General features: G+C 38.1%; 1 protein-coding gene across 1 annotated transcript in view; it reads left to right on the plus strand.

Annotated features, from left to right (window-relative positions):
- Positions 1–17,839, plus strand: part of GRIP1 (glutamate receptor interacting protein 1) — a 2,220,015-nt gene that overhangs the window by 2,176,170 nt on the left and 26,006 nt on the right. The window contains exon 22 of the mRNA XM_044088060.1: positions 2,122–2,268. Within this exon, the coding sequence (XP_043943995.1) occupies positions 2,122–2,268 (147 nt within the window). The remainder of the gene's footprint in view (positions 1–2,121; positions 2,269–17,839) is intronic.

Consider the following 17,839-nt stretch of genomic DNA (forward strand, 5'->3'; position numbering starts at 1 on the left):
GATATTAGTTTGTTCCTAATAAAGCCAGAAAAGAACATTTCAGTGTTGTGGAACATTTTGAGACAGTTCAGTGTTTTTCGGGATATAAAATTAATGAAGATAAAACAAAGGCTATAGCTATAAACTATGCAGCCACACATTAATTAGTTCAGCTATATCCATATGTATGGGGACATGATAAAGTGAAGTATTTAGGAGTACGGTTTAAAAAAAGGATTCTGTTATAGCTAAGGATATGTGGAAAGAGGGTAAACAAAAGATAAAATAAAAACGGAGAAGCTGGAAGCTCTTGCCTATGAATATGAATAGCAAGATACAAGCAGTAAAAAGTGTTTTAGTCCCATTACTTTTATGCACAAGCCAGGCATGTTTTTATCAGCCAGAGGAGACGATGTGGATAGTAATTAATAAATAGTTGAAGGGTTTTATCTGGAAGGGGAAGAAATCAAGTGGTTGCTCTTACAATTAGAACAAGGAGGTTTAGGATTACCTGATCGAGGTTGTATACACAGTTAAGGCAACTGTAACACAAACAAAAAGCTACAATTCAAAGTAGAAAATTATGATGATGATGAAGCCTGGGGATAATTTAAGAAATAAGGAAAGAATAGGATTTTGGACACAGATCCTTAAGGAGAATAACAACAGTCATACAAAATATTATATTCATAAAGCAGCAGAAAGTATACTAAGAACTAAGCCAGTACAGAATGGGGAAATGAGATTCTACCAGTAGGGATAACTGCAGTTAGGGATACAGAGAATAAAAAAGAGTGAGCTGGAATTTAGAGGAAGCTGGCAAAGGAACCAAGGTACTGGGAAAAATAATTATAGAGGGAGAGGTAATAGGATGGGACTCAGCCAAGAAGACATTTGGACTGCAGGCTAGAGATTGCCTTCCTTGTCAGGGATTGATAGAGTATAGACAAAGAGAAAGGAATATGGAAATCCTAAATGAAAGACCTGCACTGGCTGAGTTTTTCAGTGAATGTAGAACAGAAGCTGCTTTTAAAAAAGAGATAATTAGTAGGTCATATAAAATATTGTACAATAACTATTTTAATCAATCAGAAGAGGTCAGAAAAGACTCCCAAATATGCAACAAAATCTAGAAGATTTAGGATTTGTGCCTGGCAGTGTTTGCACTGGTAGTTTTATACCCCAAGCAGATTCCAAAGAATTTTTCCTCAGGTAGATGGCAAATGTTGAAGATGTGATGGGAAAGAAGAGGTACCCAAGAGTATATGTTCTCAGAGTGCAATGAGTTGGAAGACTTATAAAGTTCCCCACAGAGTGCCCTGTCAGGAATAATGGGTGGGCAAATGAGTGTAATTAAGAAAATTATGTTTTTTTTCCCTTTTTCAGTCGGGATATAGAATCTGGAATTGCCTAGACATAGTAAGGCCTTGTTAAGTTGAAATCAATATAGCTGCCAAAAAAGCAATTACTAGAAAATGGAAATCAAAGTCTAAACCAACCATACATGAAGTAGTGAATATTGTAACAGAGAGAGAGAGAGAGAGAGGGATAAAAAAGAACAGGAAGTGTGATCTTCAGAAAAGGGTAGGAGCAAGTTACATAGAAAGCAATAAAAATTGTTGGAACAGTGCATGCAGAAAAATGTTTTGGTGGAAGAATGAGGCTTAAGAGAAGGCAGGAATTGAGCAGTTTATGTGATGTTTGTTTGATTGTATTGCCTATAACAATATATGTGATCTATAATGTTTGTAAATATGAGCTTGTTAATATGGTTTGATTACTTTCATATAAATATAATTTTATTTTATTTTATTTTATTTATTTTTATTTTACATTTGTTAACCGGGCTAGTCTAACTGGATATATTTCCATTTTCAGTAGAGGCCCGAGGAGAAAAGCTCCGGCAATTATAGAACTTAAAAATTAAAAATTAACAGAAAGGATTATAATAAAAGTACAAGAAGAAATACTACCTAGAAATAAAAAGTATGAAGTTTACCTATATGTCACAAGAGATAATTTATTAAAAGTGTTTTAAGAAAATGAAAATAAGGTCAAAACTAATCTGCAACTGAACTTGCAGTTTAAAAAGAATTATGTTGATAAATCAAAAATCTATTTCATTTTGATAATCTTTTACAGGTCACACTATATAAGGATTCCAACATCAATGATTTTGGATTCAGCATTTCAGATGGTTTATTAGAGAAAGGTGTATATGTGAGCAACATTAGACCAAATGGACCAGCAGATCTTGGAGGCCTGAAGCCGTATGACAGAATATTGCAGGTATAGTTAAATCAATTGTTTGATTGTGTTGAATTTTAAATGTATATATACTGCTGGAAGTTTGTATGAATTTATACTCATTGAAGGCTTGGTGCCGAAGCGCTAAGTTGGAATTAAATTGCTGTTTCTGCTGCTTTGAGTCCTGTGTCAGTGGTTCTTCTGTTGTGGTATTTATTGTTTCTGACTCTCTTTGTGGTATTTGGATTTATGGCTACAGACCCTGACAATAATATACCTAGAATTCTAAGGGAAGATGCTGGTGAAGTTTCACAGTCCTCACAACGATCTATGGGGCATTATATTTTTCCAAGAAATGAAAAAACTACACCTGGTAAATTGGTTGAAACCATTCCTGCTGCTGTGATGCCTGATGCCTGGGATCGGTATGAGGGTGAACGAGGATGACGCTTCCCTAATCCATTCCAGATGGTGGGTTCCAATGTAGGTAATGCCTTTCCTGCTGAAATTCGTGAACTGTGATAAATTGGAGGGCTTGTTATGGAAAGAGACTAATACACATTTAAACATCTTGTGCCTGAAAAGGTATGTTGAATTAGATATAACCCTCAGAGGTTTAAGGGCATTTATATCTCCCACCACACCATTTGACCCAACTAATAAAGATGATATGCTGTTCAAACAAAGATGGTTAGCGGTGGCACATCATTGTGCCATGGAATGGGTAAAGATTTTAGCAGAGAGAGACTTGTTAAAACAACGTAAGCTTAAAGATGAAGCAAAATGTGTCAGTTCGGATTTGCAAAAATGGCTCAGTGGTTCAAAAATGGATGAGCTACTGGGAGATATTAATAAAAAACTGATAACTTTAGAAAATGAGTTGGTCGAAAGGAAAAGTAATAAAATTATAAGGGACATAAGAGATTACAATAACGAAACAGTGTTTCTATGGAAACACATATGTAATAGACCGATTCGAACACAAAGTGGCATTGTAAATCAGAGAAATACATCAGCTAAAGCGTCTGTGTCTTTTGCTACTTTTGAGGAAACAGATGGCACTACAGAAGGAGAATTTGATGCCGAAGAGTATCCACCTTTACTAGTAGATCAGAACTCTAATGATTTCAACAATCAATTTTGGAACGAACAGGGAAACCACTACCAGGAGAAGAAAAGAAGTAGAAATGACTGGGGAAAGGGCAGAAACAGCAGCCACAACAAGTACTTCAACAAGAGGAGTAAATGGAGTTGATTGTAATGAGATTTTAACTCAGAAATTGGTGCTTAATTTGTCAGGTAGGGATGTGCCAGAAATGGCAATTTCTGTCTTAAATTTGGGGTTAAAATTTATACCTACGGCTTTGCCTAGGTTACATGTGGTTAAAAGTGAGTTATTTCAAATTAGTAGGAAGCTGCATTTAATTGATTATTTTAATAGTTTGAATGGTAATCAAGTAGCAAGTGTTAATCAGTTAGAAAATACTGATAATAGTTTTAGTGAAAGCCTTAATGAATCTTTTTATTCATGCATTTCTGATTGACTTGATTTGTTTGTAAATGAAATTAATGCTTGTAGCAATATAAATACTGAAGCTATAAAGGTTAAATCAAAGTTCATTCCACCTTTTGTAAATGTTAATATGCAGCGTTTTATTATGACATTAAATTTTATTATTGAAAAATTATATGTGGATTTTGATAATGATAAAAGAAGTGTGTCCTATAACCTGACAAAAAATGAATGGATGGCATTTAAAGCATTGTGTGCTAATCGAAATTTAGTAGTTAAAAGATCAGATAAAGGAAATCAGGTGGTAATATTAAATCATGTGCAATATGTTGAAATGTATCTTGTTCATTTGAGAGATGACTCCTTTGTTGACTCAGTCAACTACAACCGCAATAACAAATTAATATCCTCTGCGCTCTTTCTAGACCTATCGAAAGCCTTCGATATGGTCAACCACCAACAGTTGCTCCACATACTGGAAACCTTTCATCTCAGCAAACCAACCATAAGTTGGTTTAATGCCTACCTCTCTTGTAGAAAACAGGCGGTTCAGTGGCAAAACAGGCTATCAGACCTACTCCCCACTAATATTGGTGTTCCCCAAGGATCTATTCTCGGTCCCCTTCTTTTTTCCATCTTTATAAATGGTCTACACTCTATCATTCCCAAAGCCACCTGCATTCAATATGCAGATGACTCCACCCTGATCTGCTCTGACGTCTCTCTCGCCAAACTCCAAGTCACAACCCAAAACTGCTTTTCCACAGTTGAAAAATGGTTCTCAGAACTAAAACTCCTACTTAACCCAACCAAAACCAAATTACTTCTATTTTTCTCCACTCCAGCTACCGCCCAAGGAATAGAACCTCCTAATACCCACAACCCAACCTTCTATGTGTCCTCCAACAATGGTACCATAATCTATCCTGTCTCCCACACCAAACTACTAGGGGTGACCATAGACCACAAACTCAAATTTGATATGCATGTAAACCTAACCATTAAGTCGGTCAACAAAAAACTTGGGTCCATGTATAGAATAAAGAACTTCTTAACCCCGCACACCAAACTAACAATTGCCCGAACCCACCTCCTCTCCACACTCCTTTATGCCTCCCCGATACTCTCCTTCCTTCACAAGAGAGAGCTTAATAAACTTTCTACTACCTATAACCACATAGCCAGATTCATAACTGGAATTCCCTATCGCACCCATCACTGCCTAAATCTAAGGACACTGGAATGGCTTGAACTGCCCAACATCCTCAAACTCAACCAACTCACTGAGGCTTTTAAAATTATCAACCACACAGATAAAACCCCCTCACTGAACAAAATACCCCCTACTCCAACCTTACGTCCCTCAGGTCATCCAAAAGTCTACAAGTGCTGACCATTAAATCTAACAACTCGGGTGGTGAAGCTCTATATGCCAACTCCATTGGCAAATCCTGGAATGCCCTCCCTAACAACCTAAGACTTATGCCCTCTTTGCACCAATTTAAAATACACCTCAGAGCACTCCTGAAGTCCCAATGGCTATGCCCCTGCTCTAATCCAGACTAATAGCAAACGTCCCTGCCTCACCTAGGCCTACCTAAGCCTCCACCCAACAAAAAAACCTTAAGGGTCCACAATGTAGCCCTGTTAGTCCATCTTTTCAAGCCTGTATCTCTTTTAAATTATATATATAACTACTTGCTTGCTTTATTTTGCCTATAAACGTCAGTGTATTTACTTGTTTCAGCTTTGTCCTTGTATTTGTTCTTGTACCTTTGTTCTTGGAGCTTTTCTCCTCGGGCCTCCACTGAAAATGGACATGTATCCAGTTGGACTAGCCCGGTCAACAAATGTAAAATAAAATAAATGAATAAATAAATAAAAATGTAGTGAAAAACAGTATGAGAAAGCTATAAGAGACTATGAAACCTTGATTCAGAAAGGCTTGCACTTAGGATGTTTTGCTAAAATTATGTTAAAATTTTAGTATAGAAAATACATGTATTGCAGGGTTTTACTGTCTACCTAAGACACACAAAGGGCTAATAAATTTGAGTGGCAGACCTATAGTGTCAGCTGAGAAATATTTCTTAAAAAACATATGCATTTTGTTACATGAGTATTTAAAAACGTATGTGTTTGCTTTACCTTCTTTTATTAATGACAGTCAAGACTTTTTGTGTAAAATCAGAAAGGAAGTTTGGAATGAAAATATGTGCTGGCTTTGGCTAGATGTTAAGAGCCTATATACTAACATAAGACATAATGATGGCATTGAAGCCTTAAGATATTTTCTGGGGGACTCTCCACTAACCCACTTTATAATAGAGCTGACAGATTTCTGTTTAAAGAATAATTTCTTTCTGCTTAATAATGAAATCTACCATCAGCTACAGGGTACTGCAAAGGGGGCAGCCTTTGCCCTCATGTATGCTAATATTGTGATGGGAAAGTTTGAAATAGAAAGTATATATATATATATATATATATATATATATATCTAAACATCCATTTTATAAGAACCATGTAATCCATTATTTCAGGTTTATTGATGACCTAATATTTCTATGTAAGGGAAATAAAGATGAGGCTCATTATTTTATAGAGGGACCTACATAATAACATGTTTGGCTTTAAATTTGATGGCATACAAATGGAGAAAAAGGTCACATTTCTTGATATTGATGGCTTGAAAACTACAGTGCATAGAAAATTTGGCCAAAATAGTGCCTTTTTATATAACACAAGTTGCCATCCCAGCCAATTGCTATCGGTACTGCCATATAATGAATTTCTGAGACTTAATAAACTTCGTAGCTCAGATGATACCTTTGAGGATGAATTAGTGAAAACAGAAAAATATGTTTATAAGAGGGGGTATAACAGTTTTATAGTGGAAGAATCTAAGAATAAGGTTAGAGAAAATAGATATGGAATAATGAGAAGACATAATAGTGTCATAAAAGAAGTAGAAGCAAATAAAAATAGAAATAAAAACAATGAGGTAAGAATATTGAGAGAAAATAAAAATAAGATAGAAAACTCTAAAGGGGGAGATAGAGAAGTTTATTTTGTCACAACTTTTAATGTCTTGACCGAAGCCATAGTTAGAGAAGTTAAAAAATACCGAATGATAATTAATGATAAAGATTTGAAATATCTAATAAGTAACCAGATAAAAATTTCTTATAGAAGAAATAGAAATTTGGGTGATATGGTGGTACATAATCACTTTATACCACCTGTAACTTCTGTATACCCTAAAGTAAAGGATAGAAAAATAGGTACTATGCCTTGTAATAAGTGGTCTGTAGGCATGTTGTGACACTTTTTTCCAAAAATTAATGGGATAAGATTTGCCCCTTTAGATTTCTATGCATGTAGTACTGAAGAAGTAATTTATGCCCTTAGGCGTAGTTGTAACTTATACTATATAGGGGAAACCGGTAGAGCCTTTAAAATGTGTATGCAAGAACATATGAGGGATATAAAGAATCAGAAAATAGCCCTTTGGGACAACATTTGTGTAACTTCATTTTACCTGATTTTGGCCTAGCACTCAAGTGTGGTGTCATTTATTGCACTGCTGTGTTTTTTTTGCTGCTTGTGTATCTCTGCTACCTTTAAACTACAACAAAAAGAAAAAAAAAAAAAAAAATCTTGCTTTTTCCCACTTTCCGAAAGTTAAGAAAGTTCAGTTACAGATTTCCTGTTCTGAACTGTTTGGAAGTTTCTAGAAGGCCAGTGCTTGCTTGGGCTAAAGGGAAGTCTCTGTGTTCACCAGTGGGAGTGGTTAACACTGAACAGCCTGCCTGTCCCTGGAGGAGTGGTTAATACCTAGAAGCTGTAGTTTTATTGGCCATTTTGGGTCAATTCTAAACTCCTTGATCTCTCTCTCTCTCTTAAAACCCTACAACTCTCTTTTTGCGCAGTTTTGCGCACTAAGCAGCGTCGGGCAGCGCCGCCTAAACAGGTTTAAACTATTCCAGGCTCCACAAAGTCTGCTCTTCACTTTTTCCCTTAGAACTGTTCAAACTCTCAGCTCTTATAAGGAAACACTAACTAACTAAAGCACTACACCCTCCTTGACTTCTCATAAGTATTAGACTCCCGATTGGTCCTTCCTGATCAAGTGAAAAATCAGTTCCCTTCCCTAATCTGAGCAGTAATAAAACAGTTCCCTATACTAATCTGGTATGTCCAAGGGTCAGTTTCAAGGTTACTCTCCAGTCCAGCTGGTGAATCTGGGAATTTTGATGCAATGTTACAATTGCCTTATGTACACAGACAACCCCCTCCTCCTTCCAACAAACTCTAATACATGTGAGAGATGCAGTTACACAGCCAAACTATGGCAGAGCTCTCTCAAACCAAGACTGGCACAGTCAGTCAGGAGGAAAAGGTAACCACCCACACCACAAATCCAGTCTCACACAGACTTATTGCATCTGCATACCCAACACATAAACACACAAAAACATACTCGGAGGCTCTAAATAAAAATCTGCCTAAACAGAAAAGACCTGCTAAGCAGATATCCAAGCAACAGCCACCCCTCAACAATACCCACAAATCACATATCTCACAAAATCAGTGTGCCTCACAGTCACAGCCCTTAAGGCCAAACAACACACCAAATACACTTGTTATAGGGGACTCAATTGTCCGGCACACTGACATCCCACTCACCAGACTGTACAAGGAGAAGGTCACTGTAAGCTGCCTGTCGGGTGCCAGGATCCGCCACATAACGCAAGTACTCAGGTCACTCCAAAGCAAGTACAAGTATGACTCTGTCATTGTCCATGCTGGTGTGAATGACCTGAGATGTACCTCCCTGGACTACATGAAAAGAGACATAGAGGAGCTCTCTGACCATGTAGCCCAGGCTGGTATGTCCCTGACCTTGAGTCGCATCTTGCCCTCACCAAGAATGATGCCACAGTATAAAGACAAAATGATCAGTTTCAACAATTGGCTAAAGTATTGGTGTCATTCAAAGGGGATCCAGTGTCTGTCAGCCTGGGATGACATGCTTGACAAGCCATGTTGCTTTGCTAGGGATGGCTTACACCTGTCACACTTAGGCTTTCTTATACTGGTCAAGGTTCTTGCCACCCCCATAGTGCCTTTTTTAGGCAAGGCTCAAAGGACAAAGCCACCTCCATAGACAACCCAAAGATAAAAAAACTAAAGGTAATGCTACTCAATGCCAGAAGTCTAAACCTCAAGATGCACTCACTCGAGACTCTCCTCAGTATGGAGAAAATTGATGTTTGTGCAGTAACAGAAACCTGGTTCAAGGCTCCTGAGAGCACCCCAAAACTACCAGGTTATAACTCATACCATGCGTTTCGGCCCCAAAACTCGGACCGGAGCACAAAAAGAGGGGGAGTATCTATATTCATCAAATATACCTACACCTCCAGGTTAGTGGCACTGCACGAAGCATCGGAAACCATCCATGTGCAACTAATAGCGGGCAAAACTGCCTTTCAGTTTGTAGCCTGCTACAGAACACCCTCTCTATTACAGGAACCCCACTTGGCATTCATGAGAACACTGGAGAATATGAAGGTCTCTCCAAACACTATGTTATTGGGTGACTTCAACTACCCAAACATTGACTGGGAAAACTACTCAAGCCCAAACACCCTCGCCCAACGGTTCCTTGAATTTATAAACTCTAACGCAATGGAACAACTGGTCACCACTCCCACAAGAGGGAACAACATATTGGCCCTGGTCATCACCAACATGGGGACTCTATGTTCCACACCAGAGGTAAACCCCTCATTGGTAAGATCAGACCATAAACAAATTTCCCTGAACATCCATATCCCATCCCCACCCCCAGCCAAGGAAATCACTGTAAAGAATTTCTCAAAAGCCAACTTTGCACTTCTCAAGACTGAGGTGGAATCCTTCAAAGCCCCTGGGCCAGAGGATAATACAGCCCAATCCACAGAATCCTTTACAAATGCATTCTATGAGCACCTGCAGGAATGCATGGATCGTGCTATCCCAAATAAAACCAAGACTCACTCCTCCAAAAACAGGAGACCGGTCTGGTGGACCCTGGCCATAAATAAGCTATACAACAGAAGGAAGAAGCTACTATATGACAGAGCAGAATCCCAAAAAGGGAAGGCATTTCTGATCAGTATTAGCAAGAAACTTCGATCCCTCATAAAATCATCAAAGGCCAGTTTCGAAAGAAAAATTGCCCTAGACACTAAAGATAATCACAAGGCCTTCTTTAGTTATGTCAGGAACATGGGCTGAAACTCCCAGATATGCTCTGAATTGTTGCATAACAGTACAAAATATACTGAACCTACAGACATAGCCAACATCCTGGCAGACAGATTCAGCGCAAACTTCTCCCCCCCTTCCCCCCCAAAGGAGCAAATGTCTATCCCAACTGAATGTAACCTCCCTGACATCACAGATGCACAGGTGAAAGCTGCCCTCTCCAAAGCAAAAAACACAGCATCTATGGGACCGGACGGTGTCCCAGGTTGTGTCTTACATGAGCTCCAAGAAGAACTGAACCCTCACATTAAGTCACTGTTCAAACTTAGCCTTACTACAGAATATGTACCCAAAGAATGGCGTACAGCTACAGTGGTCCCACTCCACAAAGGTGGTGCAACAACAGACCCCGGAAACTATCGCCCCATAAGCCTGACTAGTCTAGTCTGTAAAGCTATGGAGCGTATTATCATGGAACTCATAAACAAAGACATTGGGAGCCTCCAGACACTGGACCCTACCCAATTTGGCTTTGTTAAGGGCAGATCTTGCCTCTTAAACCTAGTTGATTTCTTTGAAACAGTTACCAAAGCCATAGATGAGGGCAAGGTAGTCCACACAGCCTACCTGGACCTTGCAAAAGCCTTCGACACAATACCCCACTCGGGCATCATAAATAAGCTTACCAGCTTAAATATCAACCCCTGTATCACAAGATGGGTTGCACACTGGCTCAGAGATAGAACCCACATGGTCAGAATCACAGGTGCCATGTCCGAATCCAAACCAGTTACAAGTAGCGTCCCACAGGGCTCAGTTCTGGGACCTCTCTTGTTTGGTATATACTTCTCTGAGGTTCAGGCTAACATGGGGGGATTATGGCTGACAAAATTCACAGATGACTGCAAACTGGGGGCCATAATCAAATCTCCAGCTGACACAAGCATCCTCCAAAAGGGTCTCACAGAGACGGATGCTTGGTGCCAGAGCCACGGCCTCAAGCTAAATGCTAAAAAGTGCATAGTCATCCCCTTTGGGAAAAACAAGGTGCCCAAAAATTACCACATAGGTGGTAATCCATTAAGTACGGAAGAAGTAATTAGAGATTTAGGGACCAACGTAGATAGTAATCTCTCCTTTGATAATCACATTGCCAAAGTGGTTAGAAAGACCTTCTATATAGCCCACCTTATCACGAAAGGGTTCGCATCTAGATCAAGAGAGGTCATTGTGCCCCTCTACTCATCACTCATCAGGCCCATAATTGAATACAGTGCCCCTTTTGGGATGTACCTTACCCGACACCTGCAGCAACTGGAGAGACCCTAAAAGTACCTCACCAAGAGGATCATGGGCTACAAACAGATGTCCTATGCAGCTCAACTAAAGAAACTCCAGCTCTACTCAGTTGATTACTGGCTACTCAGAGGCGATCTATGCCTGACGTACAAAGCCATGTCAAACCCAGAATTAATGGACATGCTCCACCTCAAAAAATCCAAGTCCCTTAGAGCTGCACGCTCCAGGGACCTAAACCTCAGCACAAAAATAAATAGGACATGCTGGAGGGACAGATTCATTTCCCAGAGGCTCCCCTCACTCTGGAATAGAATCCCAATTCATGTTAGACATAGCCCCTCGCTGACCCTCTTCAAGTGAAATTTGGACGCGTGGATGGGAAATCGCAAATTCACCCCTGGGATCTCTCCTGTGTCCCTGCTAGACAGAGGCACAGTAAACTAATCTTAAAAGGGTACCTTCTGTGACCTACTTTACAGAGGCACAGTAGGCTAATCTAATAGGGAGGCGGAAGCCAAATACACTCTGGCTAGGCTTATAAATGCCCTAGGGCAGATAGCCTAGTATCTACCTATGAACCTATGAAGATTTTATTAGAGCACACAATGCTAAACCAGACTGTTTACAAGTATGTATTTTGAACAAAGTAAAGGTTTCTTTAGGGGAGGTTTCAGGTATTAAAGAAAAATTGTTGAAAAATAAACTCTTTATTTTAAAATACAATACTTGGAACCTCATGGGTTAAATAAGGAAGTGAACTGGAAATATGTGATCTAGTTTTTTACTTAATTACTTGATTGATTAATTGTTTGATTGTATTGAATTTTATGTGTATATATACTGTCGGAAGTTTGTATGAATTTCTACTTTCTGAAGGCTTGGTGCCGAAGTGCTAAGTTGGAATTAAATTGCTGTGCCTGCTGCTTTGAGTCCTGTGTCAGTGGTTCTTCTACTGTGGTATTTATAGTTACCTTAAGGTTTTAGGAGAATATGGCAGTGTATTTGTTAGCATTTAGTTTGCCACATCCTGTAACATAGATCCTATTTTTGGTGAAATGCAAAGTGCAATGAACCCACTTCCTTCATAGGGATTAATGATAAAAGGTATATTTCTCCTTTATAAGCAGGCAGTGCAAACTTTAAGGCAGCGTTGCTAAGCAGTCATTTGAGCTAGGAGTGCATATAGCTGCAGTAGTCTTTTTTTTTTGTCTTGTAAGCATCCAAGTAAAATAGTGTTGTCGGTGTTAAATACTTAACTTTTATAGTTAGTGAGATTAACTGTTCTTCATTCTTTAGCATGGAGCTTCTCTTTTATTGAAAAAAAATATTATTTCATCTAGAGGAACATATACAACTTTGGATTTTCCTGAATATCTTGAGTTCTGTGCAATAAATCCAAAAACTGCAGTTAACTGTAAAGTGAACTTTACATCTGATAATTCTGTCCCTTTCAATATTAGGTCCAGGTTCATTGTCTTTTCTTTTTACATATACAGGGCTTGTTTGTGACTCTTACATGCAAACGTACACACATGCTGTCTTGCTTATTTGTTAGCAGTTTGCCATTGGATAGAAGTGTTATTTGAAATAGTAAATGTTTTCTTATATAATAAGCATCTGCAGACAGTAGACTGATGTTTGAATTGAATCCATTAATCTCTCTCTCTTTCTGTATATGTATATATATATATATATATATATATATATATATATATATATATATATATATATATATATATATATCCCTCATTCTATAAGTATATTCTTTTTACTCATTCACACCCAACAGTAGTGGATTTTTACTCCTCTTGAAGCCTAAATACATTGTCAGAAGTATGGACCTTTCTAAGCAAAATGAGCTTAAGAATCTTCTGTTTAAAACTACAAGCTGCAGTTGTTCTGGAAAGAAAAAATATAATTTACAGTGGTAACAGTCAGCACATTGAAAAGTATTGGCCATCTTCAGCACAGATCTCCATACTTTAGACCGTTGAGTTTGAGATGAGGGAGGTCCATTGTATTAAACATTACTCAAAAAAAAAAAACTTTTCTTTCATACTTCTTTCATTTCCTTTTGGAGGATGGTGTCAGGTCCCTTGGAGCCTTGGTTTAAGACTATAATAATTTGTTGTCCTCAGCTGTTGATGTGTTAGCCCAAAGTCAAGTATGCCAATTTTCACTCAGACTGCATGAGCCTTCGTTCCTCTTAGTTTGCAGACAAGGATAAAGGTTAAAGCACCAATGTTAGGCTCTAGGTCTGTGATGTGACAAGGTTCACTTGGATGTGCATTATGTTACATACATAATGAGATCTCCCATAAGCACTGTTTACCTTTTTAGGGAGGTGTCTGCAGTGGCAAACTGATCAACCATGTTATTTTAAGAAAAGGTATTGGGAGCAAATAACTAGACTACAAAAGGTAATACAATGGGAAGATGCAAAGAATTTATTTGGACTGCAGGTTAGAGACTGCCTTCTCTATCAAGGATTGATATCAGAGTATAGGAAGAAAGAAATAGGGGGGGGGGGTCCTAAATAAAAGACCAGCACTGGTAGAGTTTTTAGTAGAATCTAGAACAGAAGCTGCCATTAAAAAAGGAATAATTATTAGAGCATATAAAATACTGCATGATAATGATAAGAATCCATCAGAGGAGGTTAGAAAGGATTGGGAAGAGAGACTGGATAACCAGTTCACAAAGAAACAATGGGGGATATACGTTATGTCTCCCAAATAAGCAAAAACTCTAGAAGATTTAGGATCTTTGCTTGGAAGTGTTTACATAGGTATTTTTGTACCCCAAGTAGACTCCAGAGAATTTGTCATCAGGAAGACTACAATCATTGGAGGTCTGATGGGGAAGAAAGAGGTACTTGGGAAAATATTTTCTGAGAGAATGGTGGGTTGACGGAATTTAAGGATTCCCTGCAGGATGCACTGTTGGAGAAGCTGGGTGAGCAGATTGGTGTGATGAGGGAGATGATTTTTCTGAGCTATGATACAGAATCAGAATTGCCTAGACATGGTAAGGTCTTGCTGTGTCTAATTATGGTGGCTGCCAAAAAAGCAGTTAGAAAATATGGAAATCAAAATTTAAACCAACTATATTAGAAATAGTGAATATAAAAAATCAGAATACAAAAACAAAATTGAGGCACTGGAAAACACACAAGGACGTTGATTTATTTGTCACTTAGTTTAGACTAAGTGACAAATAAATCAACGTCCTTTTGTGTTTTCCAGTGCCTCAATTTTGTTTTTGTATTCTGCTCTTTCTTGTGAGGACTGGGTTTATGACCTGCTCACTGCTGTCTGTGTTGTTTCAGAAGTAGTGAATATAGTAACAGAGATAAAACAACTGGAACTGAGATCTTTGGAAAATGGTAGGAGAAAACTACATAGGAAAAAATGTGAATTGTGGGAGCAATACATACAGGGGAGCAATGAGGTTTAAAAGAAGGCAGGACTTAAATGACCTGACTGAAAATGATTGGGTAGATTATAAGCGATATATAATATTTGCAACTGGGAGTGTGTCAGTATGATTTGTGATGTAAAATGCTTGCAAATAGAATTGTGTCGGTGTGTTTTTTTTTATTTATATAAATGTATGATTGTTTATGTCATAAGTAATGGTTTAATAAAGATGTTTCTTGTTAACAAAAGGGGCAGGAATTGAATAATTTGTTATGTTGCTTAGGTTATATGATATATAGCAACATATGTGAAGTGTACTGACACACTCCCAGTTTGTTAATGTTAATTTGTTCATACAGTCTGATTACTTTTGTAAAAATGTAAAATTGCCTATGTCACAAGTGATAATTCAATAAAGGTGTGTTAAAAAAAACTCAGAGCTTGCATCTCAGCCTACCTCACCACTCATCATGTTTTTCTTCTTCCATGGACAAGATTGCTGCCAGTAGGTCCTCCTTCCTGCCTTATGACTCAATAGGCAGTTGACTAGTTATAGAAGAAGTTTCCAGTTAATTTTTGATGGTGTTTGATATTCCAAATTATGATGAGCTAATTACTGTTATCTTAAGCATGCACTCTGTAATGCATGAACTGGATGTTTGCCCCTCCCTTGCTGGTTCAGACCAGCCTTGATGTGCTAGGGACAGTTATCTTCTAGATCTCCCCATCATCCTTGAGGACTGGAATATTTCTAACTGCATTGAAAGAGGCGCTGTCACCCCTATCCTCAAGCAATCATTTCTTGATACTAATTTTTTTTGTTAACTACCTTCCCATCTCTAAAGTTCCTTTCCTTGATATGGTTATTGAGAAGGTTCTTTTTGTGCAGATAGAGCATCATCTCACAATAACCTTATTCTGTGACTTCTGTCAGTCCAGCAGCAGTTCTTGCCATAGCACTGAGACTGCCATACTAGAGTAGTCAGTGATCTACTAATGACAAGAAACCTGTGATGTTATTTGATTTTTGGACTTGCTGGATCTCTCAACAGCCTTTAACATAATCAACTCTGGTATCTTGAGTGACTGTTTAAGATCTTACTGTGACATTTCCCCTATGGCCTTGACTGATTTGCTTCATACTTGTTAGGCTGTATGCAGAAGATTTTCTCAGTCTTGAAGACAACCTCTTCTTTCCCTCTGGAGTATGATATGCCACAGGGCGCAGTTCTGGACCATCTTCTCTTCAGGGTATTTATCTTTGTCTTGAGAAGTCTGTTTAAAGAGAGAGAAACCGACCATGCCATTGTTATACGACCATGCCATTGTTATACTGATTATCTACTTTTCATTCCTGCAAGATGATGTGATGCATATATTTTTACCCTTGCTGATGACCTGGAAATACCACTAAAAGTGAGGCCAAATGAGGCCATGGGAATTCATTCTACCCTGAAACATTCTTCCTAGTCTACTTCATAGCTGCATCTTTTGAAGTGATAACATGTTTGAGTTAATTTCTATGCTGTGAAGTTTAGGCAAGAACCTGAGCTTAAGAATCTTTTACATGCAGGGGCCAGATACCTGCCCTTCTCAAGTCCTCCTATAATCATCTGTAGAATATTGCCAGAATCAAGCGCCTTATTCCTCAAATCAGTCTCTCAGCAGTAGTTCATGCCATGGTCTCTGCTTGCCCTGACATGACTCATGAGTTCTTGTCACTGAGATGGACTTTCTACAAATAGGACTTACTAATGTATCTCATTACTAAATATCATGCTTTGATATACAGTTTGTAAAATCCGTTATCATGTCACCTGTAAAGTCCTGCTCTCAGTGCATTTGTCCATACAGAACTTGAGTGCCTGTTACCTGAAAGAGCTTGTTGTGTCCCCTTCACGTTCTGAGTTCTGCCTAACAGAGGTTGCTTGTGGTTACACAGGTGCAGTTGGAAACATTTGGCTCTGGGGGCTTTTGCCTATCACCCCTCATCTGTGGAAACTGTTTCCATGTTTGCTTAGAAAGGCTAGCAATCTGGCTAGCTTCCACAGATTATTAAAGTCTTATTTCTTTGAACTGGCATTTGAGGGTGAAGAGTTTCCTTCTTAATTAATTAGTTCAGGTGTCTGGCTCAAATGACATATGGCTGACTAGCTGATATGCTGCTGCTCTCATTATTTTACTTAGATGACTTTTTAATCAGGTATTTTAATTTAGCAGCATTATCATTTTTACGTAATTCTTATTTTATTTTCTTCTTTCCTATTTGTATTTTAATATTTTACAAAGAGTTTGTCTTTGATTGTATATGGTAATTTGATTAAAATGACCTAAATTTAATTGAGTTGTATGCCCTTCCAATTTAACTATGCAGGCAGACGAACTTTTGAACTGTGAAACAGATAAATTGGGACATATGGACATATGGTAATTTATGGCTCCATCGACTACACCAGTGAAATGTTTTCACTGTTACAAAAGGATGATACATATGTTCACACCTCAAGAAAGCACCTCACTGTCTTTGACCCTGCTCTAACCCTGACTGATATCTCATTCCCCTGCTTGCTCTCCCTATACTTCTCTACTCCACTGTTCTATGTTGCCTACCTGTAATAAAGATTTCCTTCTTTGTAAAAAAAAAAAAAAATTCTCCATATATTTTTCTCTCTCAAATGTTGTTTGTTCTCTGTATTTGATCATAGCTTAAACCTACTAAAGAACTCTGTACAAGTTTACCTTACCTACAATTTAAACAATGTACTGTAACTCATTTTACTATTCATATATATTGTATGCTTTGTCACTGCTGATGCTTCGAGCTTTTCTCCCCGGGCCTCTTCTGAAAATGGACATATATCCAGTTAGACTAGCCTGGTCAACAAATGTAAAATAAAATTAAATAAATAAATAAATAATAACATAGCATAAAGAAATGTAGACTTATTACTGTAAGATTGGTTGTTTCAACAAGCCATCACAGTCCTTTGTATATTTCACTTAAGAATTCCAGTCTTAGAGGTCTGACCATTTTTGGAATCCCTAAAGTTCATAAAAGTACTATGAAATCACCAGTTAATCCAGTAGTTGCAGAATGAGGTTCCAAAACCTATCTCATTATGGTTTA

This window comes from Protopterus annectens, chromosome 11.part0 (genome assembly GCF_019279795.1).
Source record: "Protopterus annectens isolate FY-2018-M chromosome 11.part0, PAN1.0, whole genome shotgun sequence".
In the NCBI taxonomy this organism is placed as follows: domain Eukaryota; kingdom Metazoa; phylum Chordata; order Ceratodontiformes; family Protopteridae; genus Protopterus; species Protopterus annectens.